Genomic DNA, 14,582 nt, shown 5'->3' on the forward strand with positions numbered 1-14,582 from the left:
TACAGACTAAAGTACTTGTGTGTTATGAATCCGCTTTGTTTATTACTTATAATTTATTAGTTGCATGCACTGTTTTTTAACTGCTTTAAATAAAATTCCTTTGAATCGTTATACGTAAACAATTTACAAAAAGATCCCTACTAGACAAACACGTCAAATACCATATGATCGAAAACAGTCGTAAAAATAACGATATTGGCATTAATAACTATGGGTTCTTCCCCAGAAATACGTCAATATATGTGGTCACACAACAAACATAACGTTTAAAAATTATACACCTCTTCCTTTTACTCTAGAAATGTGAACCATTTTAGAACCTTCTTTCCACACCTTAATGTTTTTCCGCTTTAAGTAGTTCGTTCCTCTTGTTGCTTGAATGATTCTTTTTTACTGCTTCTATCTGTTTGCAAGCGGAAAATTGTAGGTTAAGTGTCCGGAAGGGAGATAATCTGACGACGATATTCCAAGGAGATAAAAAAAATCGTTTATCTTAATGACAATGAAGTAACCATGAAATTAGTTCTGACTAAACGTCACACAATGAGAAATTGCATGAAATTTTCAAAATACTTGTCTTGGGTTATTTTTGAGAATCTTACAAAATTGTCATTCAAAAGAAATAAATAAAATTTTCTATTCAATTTTTTAATATGAAACAAAGGGCATTGCTGAATAAACATACATTTTTAACTGTTATAATCATCTAACTGGAACTATATATATACACACATGTACAGTGTATTCTATCAAATTACTTTATAACCGTTACCTATTTAGGAAGCAAATTATGCGATGGAGAATATTATACAAAAAAAAGTTCACTTACGAACATAATAAATTTAATAGTAGTGCTTCCGGTTTCAAAATCCTGTAATGCAAACTTGTATCAGATAGTGTAACAAAAATTTTAGAAAATGCCACTTGACAATACAGTTGCTGATTACTATTGAACAAGAAATTATAAGAAAATTTTTAAATCTACACACTGTTGGGTGAAATTATAACCGGTACCCGTTGATAAAAAATTGAAAAAAAAAAAGCCCAAGTAGACTTTAAGCTACTATATTCAAATGAAAGTTAATATACTTAATTGGAATGTGTAGAATATACAGTTACCAACAAAAAAGTAAACTGATACTTTGTCAGTGAACTGTCCACATAATTTTATCCGCTCTGTTAGGCATCAAGTTCATAAATTCGATCATGTTTTCAATCAAACATTTCCCTATTTCTGCTTCACCGTAGTAAACCGGCGTGAGCACACAATTAAGAATTTTATTTCGCCAGACACGCAACCGATTCGTAAAAATTAAACCTTGATAATATTATAAGCCGAAGGTTTATTTATTACTCAATGTTCCAACATTTCCTTTCGTAGCAACACAAATTTTTCCCCAAAAAATAGTAAACACTTCATGACTCACGGTAAGACGTCTCGTACTCACTGCTAATCCCGGAGCCGTGAGTAATTATAACTCCAAAAATCTCCATACGCTATTTTCGGCAAATGCAAGATAATAAAAATTAACGAAAAACAAGTGTTTGCGACACCACAGCGTATTGTTCTCACTATCAGTTTTTACATATTTCACAAACCCTTTTGATTCAAATCAATTACACACAAGTGGTTTGTTATTATCATTATTATCACAAAGCACACTCGGCGGTTAATTTCTTTTGCATTGCTTACCGGCAAATGCCACCAACTACCCAACGATCCCAATCTTCGTGTCACATTCTTGCACTGTTATTATGGGCACGTCAGCTCGCGCGGTACCACCGTCATGGTACTGCCAGTGGTTCGCTCGATGCTAGACATTTACAAGACCGGACCCAGAGTATGTCACGGTATTTGACCAATGCGCGCGAGAGATCGCTGCTTGGGCGAGAACACCAATAAATATTGATTCGTCGGTAGTTGAATGCCAACTTAGTTGACATTAATCCGTCAGAAAATCGGACAAGGAGTATGAAACCCCTAAAAGTCTTTTCAGGAAAAATGGTAGAATGTCTAGGCAAAGTACCAGCGACTGCCTGCGGCATTCCAACGGTACCTCGACACCGATCACGCAGCATTGCAATACACAACCATCGATATGCGATTCAATGGTACCACACCAATACGAAAGTAGCACAGCCTTGTCAACCCCAGGGGGTACTGACGGTGTTTAGTACCTCTAAATCACTAATTATGCAGGCTGAAACGCCGTATTCTTGGCAATGAACTTCGAAAGCTATCTTAACTAAAAATTAATAATTTTGGGCCGCGGAATCACCTAATCGGAGAATCTAAAGTTCTAACCGGGTTCTACTCGAAAAGATCTTGTTCAATAAAGAACAGAGGTCAAAGTATGGATGTACATCTGGTTTTTAAAATTTGTCATAAACACTCGAGATAATAATGTGTTACCATAATTAGCAGCCAGGTGACACCTGAATTCATAAGGGTCATGGTTCTTATCTCTACTTGAGGATCTAACTATCTAACCAAATGTTCGTAATATAAGTGGTTTCTAAAATTGATCTTTTGTCTGAAGTACTTCGAATAAGTGAAATTGATTCTGAAAAATGGACATGAAAAATTAATGCATTCAAAACACACATATTTAACCTTTACAGAAGGAACATATAAAAATATATATTTTAGAAAAAAAAAATGAAGCTCACTGGTAGTACTATTCAATCGCAACTATCACATGCATAGATAGTGTTTGAAGTGTGTTTATTAAGATCACTGCAATTTTTCAAGTACCACTTGAGATTGCCTAATTCCAGATTATTGGGAAAAAATGATGGCTTAGTTTAATTATGCACATGATCAAAGTACGAAGTACTATCATTTACAGCAAAAATGGGCCTATAAAAACTGCACGTCTCAAACCAATTTATCAGTGCGACTTCAAAGCTAGCAAAGGTAACAAATGAAATTAAAACAAAAAACATAAATTAATAAATAATTCCTGTTTCTTTCACAGATGAAGACGATTTTTGTGTTCCTTGCGCTTGTTGGTCTTAGCTTTGGTGCTCCTAGACCCCATAGTCCGGTGCACCACAAGCATGTCCCCAGAAGCCTGATTGACGACCTGCAAGACTTTTTGGACCTCCTGCCACTTGACGACATCAAAGCCATTGCTGACGATCATCTGCAAACCGATGGTGCTTTTGCCGCTGTTGTTATCTACCTTCAAGGACCTGAATGGGAAGCCCTCGTCGACGAAGTCGGCTCCAAGCCTGCCGTTCAAGACTTTATCCAATACCTTACCGATGCTGGTCTCCCAGTGACAGACATCATTGCTTGGATCCACGATCTCATTGCTGGAGCCGCTCCTGGAATTGAACCTGATGAAGATGGATCTCTCAGACCTCTCCTTGACGAAATCGAAGCCATCCTCCCTGTTGACGATCTCATTGCTTTGTTGAACGACAAACTCCAAAACAGCCCTGACTTCCAAGCTTTGTACACTGAAGTGTCCAGTGAGGAAGCTCATGCTCTCGTTGAAGAAGTCCGTGCCATCGATGAAGTTCAACGCCTTGCTCAACGTCTCAGAGATTTCGGTGTCAAAGTCGACGAAACTTTGGCTGTCATCTACGAATTCTTGGGTTGGGGTGAACCAGTTGTTAAAAAATCCCCCAGAAGCTTGATTGATGACCTCCAAGATTTTTTGGACCTTCTGCCACTCGACGACATCAAAGCCATTGCTGACGATCATCTGCAAACCGATGGTGCTTTTGCCGCTGTTGTTATCTACCTTCAAGGACCTGAATGGGAAGCCCTCGTTGACGAAGTCGGCTCCAAGCCTGCCGTTCAAGACTTTATCCAATACCTTACCGATGCTGGTCTCCCAGTGACAGACATCATTGCTTGGATCCACGATCTCATTGCTGGTGCCGCTCCTGGAATCGAACCTGATGAAAATGGATCTCTCAGACCTCTCCTTGACGAAATCGAAGCCATTATTCCTGTTGACGATCTCATCGCTTTGTTGAACGACAAACTCCAAAACAGCCCCGACTTCCAAGCTTTGTACACTGAAGTGTCCAGTGAGGAAGCTCATGCTCTCGTTGAAGAAGTTCGTGCCATCGATGAAGTTCAACGCCTTGCTCAACGTCTCAGAGATTTCGGTGTCAAAGTCGACGAAACTTTGGCTGTCATCTACGAATTCTTGGGTTGGGGTGAACCAGTTGTTAAAAAATCCCCCAGAAGCTTGATTGATGATCTCCAAGATTTTTTGGACCTTCTGCCCCTTGACGACATCAAAGCCATTGCTGACGATCATCTGCAAACCGATGGTGCTTTTGCCGCTGTTGTTATCTACCTTCAAGGACCTGAATGGGAAGCCCTCGTCGACGAAGTCGGCTCCAAGCCTGCCGTTCAAGACTTTATCCAATACCTTACCGATGCTGGTCTCCCAGTGACAGACATCATTGATTGGATCCACAATCTCATTGCTGGTGCCGCTCCTGGAATCGAACCTGATGAAAATGGATCTCTCAGACCTCTCCTTGACGAAATCGAAGCCATTATTCCTGTTGACGATCTCATCGCTTTGTTGAACGACAAACTCCAAAACAGCCCCGACTTCCAAGCTTTGTACACTGAAGTGTCCAGTGAGGAAGCTCATGCTCTCGTTGAAGAAGTTCGTGCCATCGATGAAGTCCAACGCCTTGCTCAACGTCTCAGAGATTTCGGTGTCAAAGTCGACGAAACCTTGGCTGTCATCTACGAATTCTTGGGTTGGGGTGAACCAGTTGTTAAAAAATCCCCCAGAAGCTTGATTGATGACCTCCAAGACTTTTTGGACCTTCTGCCACTTGACGACATCAAAGCCATTGCTGACGATCACCTGCAAACCGATGGTGCTTTTGCCGCTGTTGTTATCTATCTTCAAGGACCTGAATGGGAAGCCCTCGTCGACGAAGTCGGCTCCAAGCCTGCCGTTCAAGACTTTATCCAATACCTTACCGATGCTGGTCTCCCAGTGACAGACATCATTGATTGGATCCACAATCTCATTGCTGGTGCCGCTCCTGGAATCGAACCTGATGAAAATGGATCTCTCAGACCTCTCCTTGACGAAATCGAAGCCATTATTCCTGTTGACGATCTCATCGCTTTGTTGAACGACAAACTCCAAAACAGCCCCGACTTCCAAGCTTTGTACACTGAAGTGTCCAGTGAGGAAGCTCATGCTCTCGTTGAAGAAGTTCGTGCCATCGATGAAGTTCAACGCCTTGCTCAACGTCTCAGAGATTTCGGTGTCAAAGTCGACGAAACTTTGGCTGTCATCTACGAATTCTTGGGTTGGGGTGAACCAGTTGTTAAAAAATCCCCCAGAAGCTTGATTGATGATCTCCAAGATTTTTTGGACCTTCTGCCCCTTGACGACATCAAAGCCATTGCTGACGATCATCTGCAAACCGATGGTGCTTTTGCCGCTGTTGTTATCTACCTTCAAGGACCTGAATGGGAAGCCCTCGTCGACGAAGTCGGCTCCAAGCCTGCCGTTCAAGACTTTATCCAATACCTTACCGATGCTGGTCTCCCAGTGACAGACATCATTGATTGGATCCACAATCTCATTGCTGGTGCCGCTCCTGGAATCGAACCTGATGAAAATGGATCTCTCAGACCTCTCCTTGACGAAATCGAAGCCATTATTCCTGTTGACGATCTCATCGCTTTGTTGAACGACAAACTCCAAAACAGCCCCGACTTCCAAGCTTTGTACACTGAAGTGTCCAGTGAGGAAGCTCATGCTCTCGTTGAAGAAGTTCGTGCCATCGATGAAGTCCAACGCCTTGCTCAACGTCTCAGAGATTTCGGTGTCAAAGTCGACGAAACCTTGGCTGTCATCTACGAATTCTTGGGTTGGGGTGAACCAGTTGTTAAAAAATCCCCCAGAAGCTTGATTGATGACCTCCAAGACTTTTTGGACCTTCTGCCACTTGACGACATCAAAGCCATTGCTGACGATCACCTGCAAACCGATGGTGCTTTTGCCGCTGTTGTTATCTATCTTCAAGGACCTGAATGGGAAGCCCTTGTTGACGAAGTCGGCTCCAAGCCTGCCGTTCAAGACTTTATCCAATACCTTACCGATGCTGGTCTCCCAGTGACAGACATCATTGATTGGATCCACAATCTCATTGCTGGTGCCGCTCCTGGAATCGAACCTGATGAAAATGGATCTCTCAGACCTCTCCTTGACGAAATCGAAGCCATTATTCCTGTTGACGATCTCATCGCTTTGTTGAACGACAAACTCCAAAACAGCCCCGACTTCCAAGCTTTGTACACTGAAGTGTCCAGTGAGGAAGCTCATGCTCTCGTTGAAGAAGTTCGTGCCATCGATGAAGTTCAACGCCTTGCTCAACGTCTCAGAGATTTCGGTGTCAAAGTCGACGAAACTTTGGCTGTCATCTACGAATTCTTGGGATGGGGCGAACCAAAACATTTCTAAATTAGAAATTGTTGTTTGTAAATAATTGTAATTATGTTTATAAATAATTATTATGTACAGTGTTTTGAAAAATTTGTGATTTAAGATATCAGAAAATCGTTTCCTTATTAAACTAAATAATTTTTTTTTCAAAAAATCTGTTTTTATATCGGTAACGAGACGCTCTCCTGGTATTAATGGGTACCGTCTGCGTACATTGCTGCACACAAAAAACACATGAGTACAAGAAGTAGAACTGTAATTTTATCCATCAAAGCACCAAATATAGTAACAGCTTTCCTTTTCTATACAAAAAATTTTTATGATAGTTTAAGCCAATTAACTTCACAGTGGGTCATACCCATCATAAACTGCAATTTTAAAACTGGACAGACAGAAGACCAGTAATCCGAGCGGTTCTTCGCTACCCTTCTTCTAGTTGGATAGAAGCGACGCATGCCAGGCCGGTGGGATACTCAGTGGGCGTACAGCTTAGCCAACCCTTTGTGATGACATTGTAAAATTTTATTGTATACAAATCGACCGTTTTTACTATATGATCTAGCACTGAGATTATCATTGCAAGCGTTTATTGAACGCGAAAACGAAAACGTAGATCCTTTGTACTTGCCGAGCGTCAGGTCCGAAAATATTATAATAGGGTCTCTTTAACTAAGGGCTAATTTCGTGCTTTCCAAATGTCTCGTATAGTAAACCAAAAGGTATTAGGTTATATGGTCATCTTAAAATTATCCCATTGTGTCGAAGTTAAGTTGTTTACAATAGAAAAGGTTTTAGGTTCTTAAATAACTTGTCTACTGCAGTTCGACCGACTGCTGTCGTTTCGTTCAGGCGCGACTTTCACTAAATATCTAATTCTAAGCAAGAAATGTTTAGAAGACTATTTATTGCCAACCGGTAAGCTTAGTGCGAACCACACAAAGAGGGTATTTATTTGCGGTCAACTACTTTTATGATGGTCATAGTTATAACCTTATAGCTCTTGGGCTACTTTGCCTCCTAGGATCGGAGAAAGTAGGTTCCCATCTCCGTATGCTCGTCTGTCGTCTGTTGACGATTTTATTGGACTAGTAATGTCCGAAACTAAAGTACAGATTGGTAGTTTTTCCAGAAACAGTAGCGATTGTAGACGACAGGGCAGTTGACGTAACAGTTTCTGTGGCAAAAATTTGAGCCAAGTTAATTTTCCGTAATCTTTTTGCGATTGAAGATTATATTTATTTAAAACGTACAGCATTCGAAACAAAGAGAAAGATGCACACATATGAGTAAAATGTGCCGTCAAGGATTGTGCTTCTTGTAATTATAATGAGTAACCGAAAGTACATGTTTTCAAAAGGAACCCGTTTAGTTTTTTGCAACAATATTATTATTTCTTCTTTATTTTTTAGTTTGAGGTTAAATTTTGTTCACTTTGTGTTGTAAAGCAGCCATAAGTGCTACTTACACAATTATTTACGAATCAGATAGGCATAACATCTATTTACAAAACTGAATTAAAAATATTATTAAAACTATAATTCGATAGAATTACATGAACTAACACAGCTATTGTTCTGTTATAAAAAGTCTTGTAACTGGTTTTAATATTAATAATAAATAATAATAATAACGTTTATTACCCAACAGTCATAAGTAAATAAAATAAAATAAAATCAATATCAATAATGATTATATTAGTAACGAAATTAAATCTACAGATCTATAATGACTGCATGGTAAATTCGTCTAATAGAAAAGGATCAATAATGCCCCGTACTGAATAAACACCATGTTTTTTGAAATACAAATACTTTAAGAATCTTTTTGGCAATTTTTGAATATTTCTCTTATGGATTTTATACCACGGGACCATACTACCGAAGCATATTATAATCAACCCGAATATCTTGATGAAGCTATTTACTATCCCGGCTACACGTTTATTAAAAAAAACTAAGGCAGCTATCAAAGAGAACTCCAAGATCATTCATATTGTAAGTCTTGGCAAGCGATTCATTAGAAATTTTATACTCATATAATAACCAATTCCATTTTCTTGTGCACGTCAATCACATTGCACTTCATGTCATTAAGTACATTTAAGTTTATTTTCATACACTACAAAATGTTCTTTTGCAGTTTGAAATAGTCTTCATAAAAACGCTTGTAGTTCTGGATTTGTAAATTATTTAGAAAAAAAAACAAAGATTTCGATTGTTTTCACAAAAGTGAATCAAACTGATTTAAATTAAACAGATTACGTGTTTCTTGGTAATCACTCTAGCACTCTGTTTATTCGATATGTGATCAGAAAGATAAGCAAAAGAAACAATGATACAAGAAAATAATGTATTTTTAATTTGGATGGACCAGCTGTCAAAATGATAAATTAACCCACTTCTTTAACGTTATCTATAAGATTAACAATTATTTTGTTCTCAAGTAATTTAAAAATAGTTATCTAATTCAAAAATCGTCAATTGTTTACGATCATTTTGCTATAAAATCAATGCTTACTCCCTCCGAAATCAGTTTCCTTGGTGTTCCGGTGAAATCAAGACTAAGGTAAGCACTAAATATTTCATACCCTAAATTATTAAAATATTACTTCTCTGCTTAGATGAAACTGTTGTTGGTGTTCTTGGCGTGCCTGGGAGTCGGCTTTGCCGCTCCTAGTGTTCACCGTCCGGTAAAAGAAATTAGCCACAGAGACCTTCTGTCAGATTTCCTAGAAATCGTTGCCCTCCTTCCTCTCGATGACATTCTTGCCATCCTTGATGAACACGTCGCCAGTGACCCTGCGGTCGCCGCTGTCATCACCTACCTGCAAAGTGATGCTTGGAACGGTCTCGTGGATGAGGTTCTCGCCAAACCCACGGCTGTAGAATTCATCGATTATCTCAACAATGCTGGAATCCCAGTCGATATGCTCATTTCTGCCATCAAGGGCATCATCGATGGTGCCGTTCCTGGTGTTGATCCCGATGAAACCGCAAGTCTCAGACCTTTCCTAGACGAAGTCATTGCTATTATCCCTCTTGACGATCTTCTTGCTTTGGTCAACGACAAACTCCAAAACAGTCCTGATTTCCAAGACTTGTACACCACCATCGCCAGCGAAGATGGCAAAGCTTTGGTTGACGAAGTCCTCCAGATGCCTGAAGCTGTCCACATTCAAGAATTGCTCACCGCTCAAGAAGTTGACGTAGCCGGAGTTTTGGCCGCAGTTTACGAATTTTTCGGATGGGGTGCTCCACCAACAGCCAGAAAAATCAGCCACAGAGACCTTCTGTCAGATTTCCTAGAAATCGTTGCCCTCCTTCCTCTCGATGACATTCTTGCCATCCTTGATGAACACGTCGCCAGTGACCCTGCGGTCGCCGCTGTCATCACCTACCTGCAAAGTGATGCTTGGAACGGTCTCGTGGATGAGGTTCTCGCCAAACCCACGGCTGTAGAATTCATCGATTATCTCAACAATGCTGGAATCCCAGTCGATATGCTCATTTCTGCCATCAAGGGCATCATCGATGGTGCCGTTCCTGGTGTTGATCCCGATGAAACCGCAAGTCTCAGACCTTTCCTAGACGAAGTCATTGCTATTATCCCTCTTGACGATCTTCTTGCTTTGGTCAACGACAAACTCCAAAACAGTCCTGATTTCCAAGACTTGTACACCACCATCGCCAGCGAAGATGGCAAAGCTTTGGTTGACGAAGTCCTCCAGATGCCTGAAGCTGTCCACATTCAAGAATTGCTCACCGCTCAAGAAGTTGACGTAGCCGGAGTTTTGGCCGCAGTTTACGAATTTTTCGGATGGGGTGCTCCACCAACAGCCAGAAAAATCAGCCACAGAGACCTTCTGTCAGATTTCCTAGAAATCGTTGCCCTCCTTCCTCTCGATGACATTCTTGCCATCCTTGATGAACACGTCGCCAGTGACCCTGCGGTCGCCGCTGTCATCACCTACCTGCAAAGTGATGCTTGGAACGGTCTCGTGGATGAGGTTCTCGCCAAACCCACGGCTGTAGAATTCATCGATTATCTCAACAATGCTGGAATCCCAGTCGATATGCTCATTTCTGCCATCAAGGGCATCATCGATGGTGCCGTTCCTGGTGTTGATCCCGATGAAACCGCAAGTCTCAGACCTTTCCTAGACGAAGTCATTGCTATTATCCCTCTTGACGATCTTCTTGCTTTGGTCAACGACAAACTCCAAAACAGTCCTGATTTCCAAGACTTGTACACCACCATCGCCAGCGAAGATGGCAAAGCTTTGGTTGACGAAGTCCTCCAGATGCCGGAAGCTGTCCACATTCAAGAATTGCTCACCGCTCAAGAAGTTGACGTAGCCGGAGTTTTGGCCGCAGTTTACGAATTTTTCGGATGGGGTGCTCCACCAACAGCCAGAAAAATCAGCCACAGAGACCTTCTGTCAGATTTCCTAGAAATCGTTGCCCTCCTTCCTCTCGATGACATTCTTGCCATCCTTGATGAACACGTCGCCAGTGACCCTGCGGTCGCCGCTGTCATCACCTACCTGCAAAGTGATGCTTGGAACGGTCTCGTGGATGAGGTTCTCGCCAAACCCACGGCTGTAGAATTCATCGATTATCTCAACAATGCTGGAATCCCAGTCGATATGCTCATTTCTGCCATCAAGGGCATCATCGATGGTGCCGTTCCTGGTGTTGATCCCGATGAAACCGCAAGTCTCAGACCTTTCCTAGACGAAGTCATTGCTATTATCCCTCTTGACGATCTTCTTGCTTTGGTCAACGACAAACTCCAAAACAGTCCTGATTTCCAAGACTTGTACACCACCATCGCCAGCGAAGATGGCAAAGCTTTGGTTGACGAAGTCCTCCAGATGCCTGAAGCTGTCCACATTCAAGAATTGCTCACCGCTCAAGAAGTTGACGTAGCCGGAGTTTTGGCCGCAGTTTACGAATTTTTCGGATGGGGTGCTCCACCAACAGCCAGAAAAATCAGCCACAGGGACCTTCTGTCAGATTTCCTAGAAATCGTTGCCCTCCTTCCTATCGATGACATTCTTGCCATCCTTGATGAACACGTCGCCAGTGACCCTGCGGTCGCCGCTGTCATCACCTACCTGCAAAGTGATGCTTGGAACGGTCTCGTGGATGAGGTTCTCGCCAAACCCACAGCTGTAGAATTCATCGATTATCTCAACAACGCTGGAATCCCAGTCGATATGCTCATTTCTGCCATCAAGGGCATCATCGATGGTGCCGTTCCTGGTGTTGATCCCGATGAAACCGCAAGTCTCAGACCTTTCCTAGACGAAGTCATTGCTATTATCCCTCTTGACGATCTTCTTGCTTTGGTCAACGACAAACTCCAAAACAGTCCTGATTTTCAAGACTTGTACACTACCATCGCCAGCGAAGATGGCAAAGCTTTGGTTGACGAAGTCCTCCAGATGCCGGAAGCTGTCCACATTCAAGAATTGCTCACCGCTCAAGAAGTTGACGTAGCTGGAGTTTTGGCCGCAGTCTACGAATTCTTCGGTTGGGGCGCACCACCAAAATAACTTTTTTTTTGATAAAAATGTTTATTTGACACGAATCCCACTTCTACAATAAAGTGTCATGATATTTTGATTTATTTTGACATTATTATTTTAGAATTCCTTTATTTTAATAAACCAATGTAATACATAGTACCTACATATTTCTTATTTTGTTTTGAAAGAGAAGTATACTGAACCCACCATTTTATGTCCTTCTAACTTTGGACAACTTTAAAGTTAAAGATTCTCAACCTCTCGTCATTAAAGCCATAAACCACCAGCTTAACTCTGTAATTCAAGTAAATTTCAAAGTGTCACGCTTATGATTATCATTTTGACGAGGATTCCCACCGCCTGTGTTGTTATGACATTATTCGTCTAAATGAGTCTAAGTGGTCATAAAACTTTGTTAGGACCAAGAAATGGTGAGTTTATGTATAATTGTAAACAAAAAGGCAGTTGATTTAATTATCATTTTGTTGATTAAAAAACTCGGACGAAGTTAATTGCTGTAGAATTCAACGATTATCTCAACAATGCCGGAATCCCAGTCGAATTCATTACTGCCTGGACCAAGGACATCATCAATGATGAATGATGACACTCCAGGAGTTAAACCCGATGAAACTGGAAGTCTTAGGCCGTACCTTGATGATTCTGCATCTATCATGCTATAGAGGGGTATAAAGCTTTGATAAACGATAAACTTCACAATGACCCCTATTTCTAAAATTTTTACCTTACCGTTGCTAGTGAAAAAGTCCAAGCTTTGGCTGATGCAGTCCTCCCGATGCCTGAAGCTGTAAACATTCAGAAAAAACTAACCACCCAAGAAGTTGACGTAGCCAGAGAACTGGACGCAATTTACGAGTCCTTCGGATAGGGTTCTCCACCCACGCCCAGCAACAGTTCTCTTTTGCTAGAAATTTTTGCTGCGGGCCCTCTAGGTGATCTTCTTGCGGTCTTCTATGGACACGTCGGCTATGACCCTGCGGTCGTATCTGTCTTCGTGGCGCTTGGAATACTCTTGTCGATGAAGTTCTCGCCAAACCCACTGCTCAAGGATTCATTGATTATCTCAAAAATTCCGGAATCTCAACGGATTTGGTTATTTTTACCATCAAGAGTATCATCGATGTCACTCCAGGAATTGAACCCGATGAAATTTCAACTCTTAGATCTTTCCTCGACGAAAGTGAAGCCATAATCCCTGTTGACGATATCCTCCTTGTATTAACTGAAAAATCCCTACATAGTCCGTATTTCCAAGATTTCTACACCACCAAGATATCAAAGCTTTGGTTGATGAAGTCCTTCAGACGCCTGAAGTTGTAGATATTAAAAAAAAAAACTAACCAAGCAAGAAATTGACGTAACCGAAGTATTGAATGCTATCTACGAATTCTTAGGTTGGGGCGCACCACCAAAATAACTCTTTTGTTCTAAAAATGTCGAGTTTGACTTTGTTATTGATTGAATATCAATCTTTCTCTAAACTGTTATTTTGTTCCGATATTTTTTCTGCACGTTCTTATTCCACAAATTGTTTAAAAAAATCAACCTTGCAGTTTCCGATTGCCTTAGCAACCACTAAACAAACCCTAAACAGACGAAAAAACACACAAGACAAACCCTCCTTCTGAATTTCCTCAAACTCGAACCTTGTATACCAAAATGGTAAGTCGACTAACCCAAAACGACTTCTTTAACCCCCAAATTATCCAGGTTTTATTCGCTTATGTCGTATTTGCAATCTTGCAAACATCGTTCTCTCTTCCTGTTATGGAAAATGCCAGTCCTTTTGACGACCTCAAGGACTTCCTTCCTGTGAAGGAAATACAGGAACTGAAAACGAGACATCTTCAAAACGATCCGAGCTTCCAGGCTACTGTAACATACTTCAAATCTCCGGAGTGGATCGCCATGGTCGAAGACGTCCGCAACAACCCCGAGTGGATCGAGTACAAGAACTTTCTCAAAGAAGCCGGACTCGACTTCGACGTCATGATTAAACAGTTAAACGTTTGCGTTAACGATACAGATGTCACAGGTTTTAAAATAGAAGGGGTGCAGCCGAGTCTTGCTAGTTTCATCCAGGATGTGAAAGCTACTTACGGAATCCAGATTTTAAAAGGGTTGCAGGAATATCTGGAGAAGAGTGGCCAGAATGAAGCTAACAAAAAGCTGAGAGAAAAACTTTCAAGCCCCACTTCTAGGGATCTGTTGGAGAAGGCTTTGGCACAACCTGCTTTGCAGAAGATCATGATGAAATTGAAAGAAATTGGTGTTGATATTGACTATTTTCTCCAGATGATATACGGTTTTAGCGGATGGGAGATGACCACTATTAAACCTTGAACGTGTTAATTTTTATTTCTGTTTTCTATTTATGTTCTCTAGACTGGTTTTGTATGTATTCTTTGTGTAGTAATTGTTTTATTCAATAAAGAATTATTTTTGTGTATTATGTAGTTTCAGGTCTGTCAAACCAGTCAAACTAATTCAGCTGATCATATTTTTAAAACCTCAAAACACTGTGAATATGCACAAATGTAAAAATTAATAATTCATTGACAACTCAAGATAGGTATATCACTACA

General features: G+C 40.9%; 4 protein-coding genes across 7 annotated transcripts in view; 3 read left to right on the top strand and 1 right to left on the bottom strand.

Annotated features, from left to right (window-relative positions):
- The window catches only part of Sls (sallimus), a 195,337-nt gene extending 193,527 nt beyond the window's left edge, over positions 1-1,810 (bottom strand). For 2 of the 4 annotated variants that reach the window (XM_064054555.1, XM_064054554.1), the window contains exon 1: positions 1,694-1,808. The gene's annotated coding sequence lies outside the window, so the exon portion shown is untranslated. Of the gene's footprint in view, positions 1-1,693 lie in introns of all 4 variants that reach the window. The other 2 variants (XM_064054558.1, XM_064054556.1) reach the window with 2 other exon arrangements.
- A 1,016-nt stretch (positions 1,811-2,826) lies between these two features.
- On the top strand, positions 2,827-6,600 carry LOC135127892 (uncharacterized). Its single transcript, XM_064054560.1, has 2 exons — positions 2,827-2,917; positions 2,979-6,600. The coding sequence occupies exon 2, from the start codon at positions 2,979-2,981 to the stop codon at positions 6,462-6,464; it is 3,486 nt and encodes a 1,161-aa protein (XP_063910630.1). The 5' UTR covers positions 2,827-2,917; the 3' UTR covers positions 6,465-6,600.
- A 2,339-nt stretch (positions 6,601-8,939) lies between these two features.
- On the top strand, positions 8,940-12,135 carry LOC135127893 (uncharacterized). The gene is made up of 2 exons (XM_064054562.1): positions 8,940-9,011; positions 9,067-12,135. The coding sequence occupies exon 2, from the start codon at positions 9,067-9,069 to the stop codon at positions 12,001-12,003; it is 2,937 nt and encodes a 978-aa protein (XP_063910632.1). The 5' UTR covers positions 8,940-9,011; the 3' UTR covers positions 12,004-12,135.
- Positions 12,136-12,317: 182 nt separating this feature from the next.
- Positions 12,318-14,446, top strand: LOC135127894 (uncharacterized). Its single transcript, XM_064054563.1, has 2 exons — positions 12,318-13,659; positions 13,708-14,446. The coding sequence occupies exons 1-2, from the start codon at positions 13,657-13,659 to the stop codon at positions 14,338-14,340; spliced, it is 636 nt and encodes a 211-aa protein (XP_063910633.1). The 5' UTR covers positions 12,318-13,656; the 3' UTR covers positions 14,341-14,446.
- Positions 14,447-14,582: the final 136 nt, after the last annotated feature.

This window comes from Zophobas morio, unplaced genomic scaffold (assembly GCF_036711695.1).
Source record: "Zophobas morio isolate AGI-343-1 ecotype UQ-CSIRO unplaced genomic scaffold, CSIRO_AGI_Zmor_V1 ptg000012l, whole genome shotgun sequence".
Lineage (NCBI taxonomy): Eukaryota > Metazoa > Arthropoda > Insecta > Coleoptera > Tenebrionidae > Zophobas > Zophobas morio.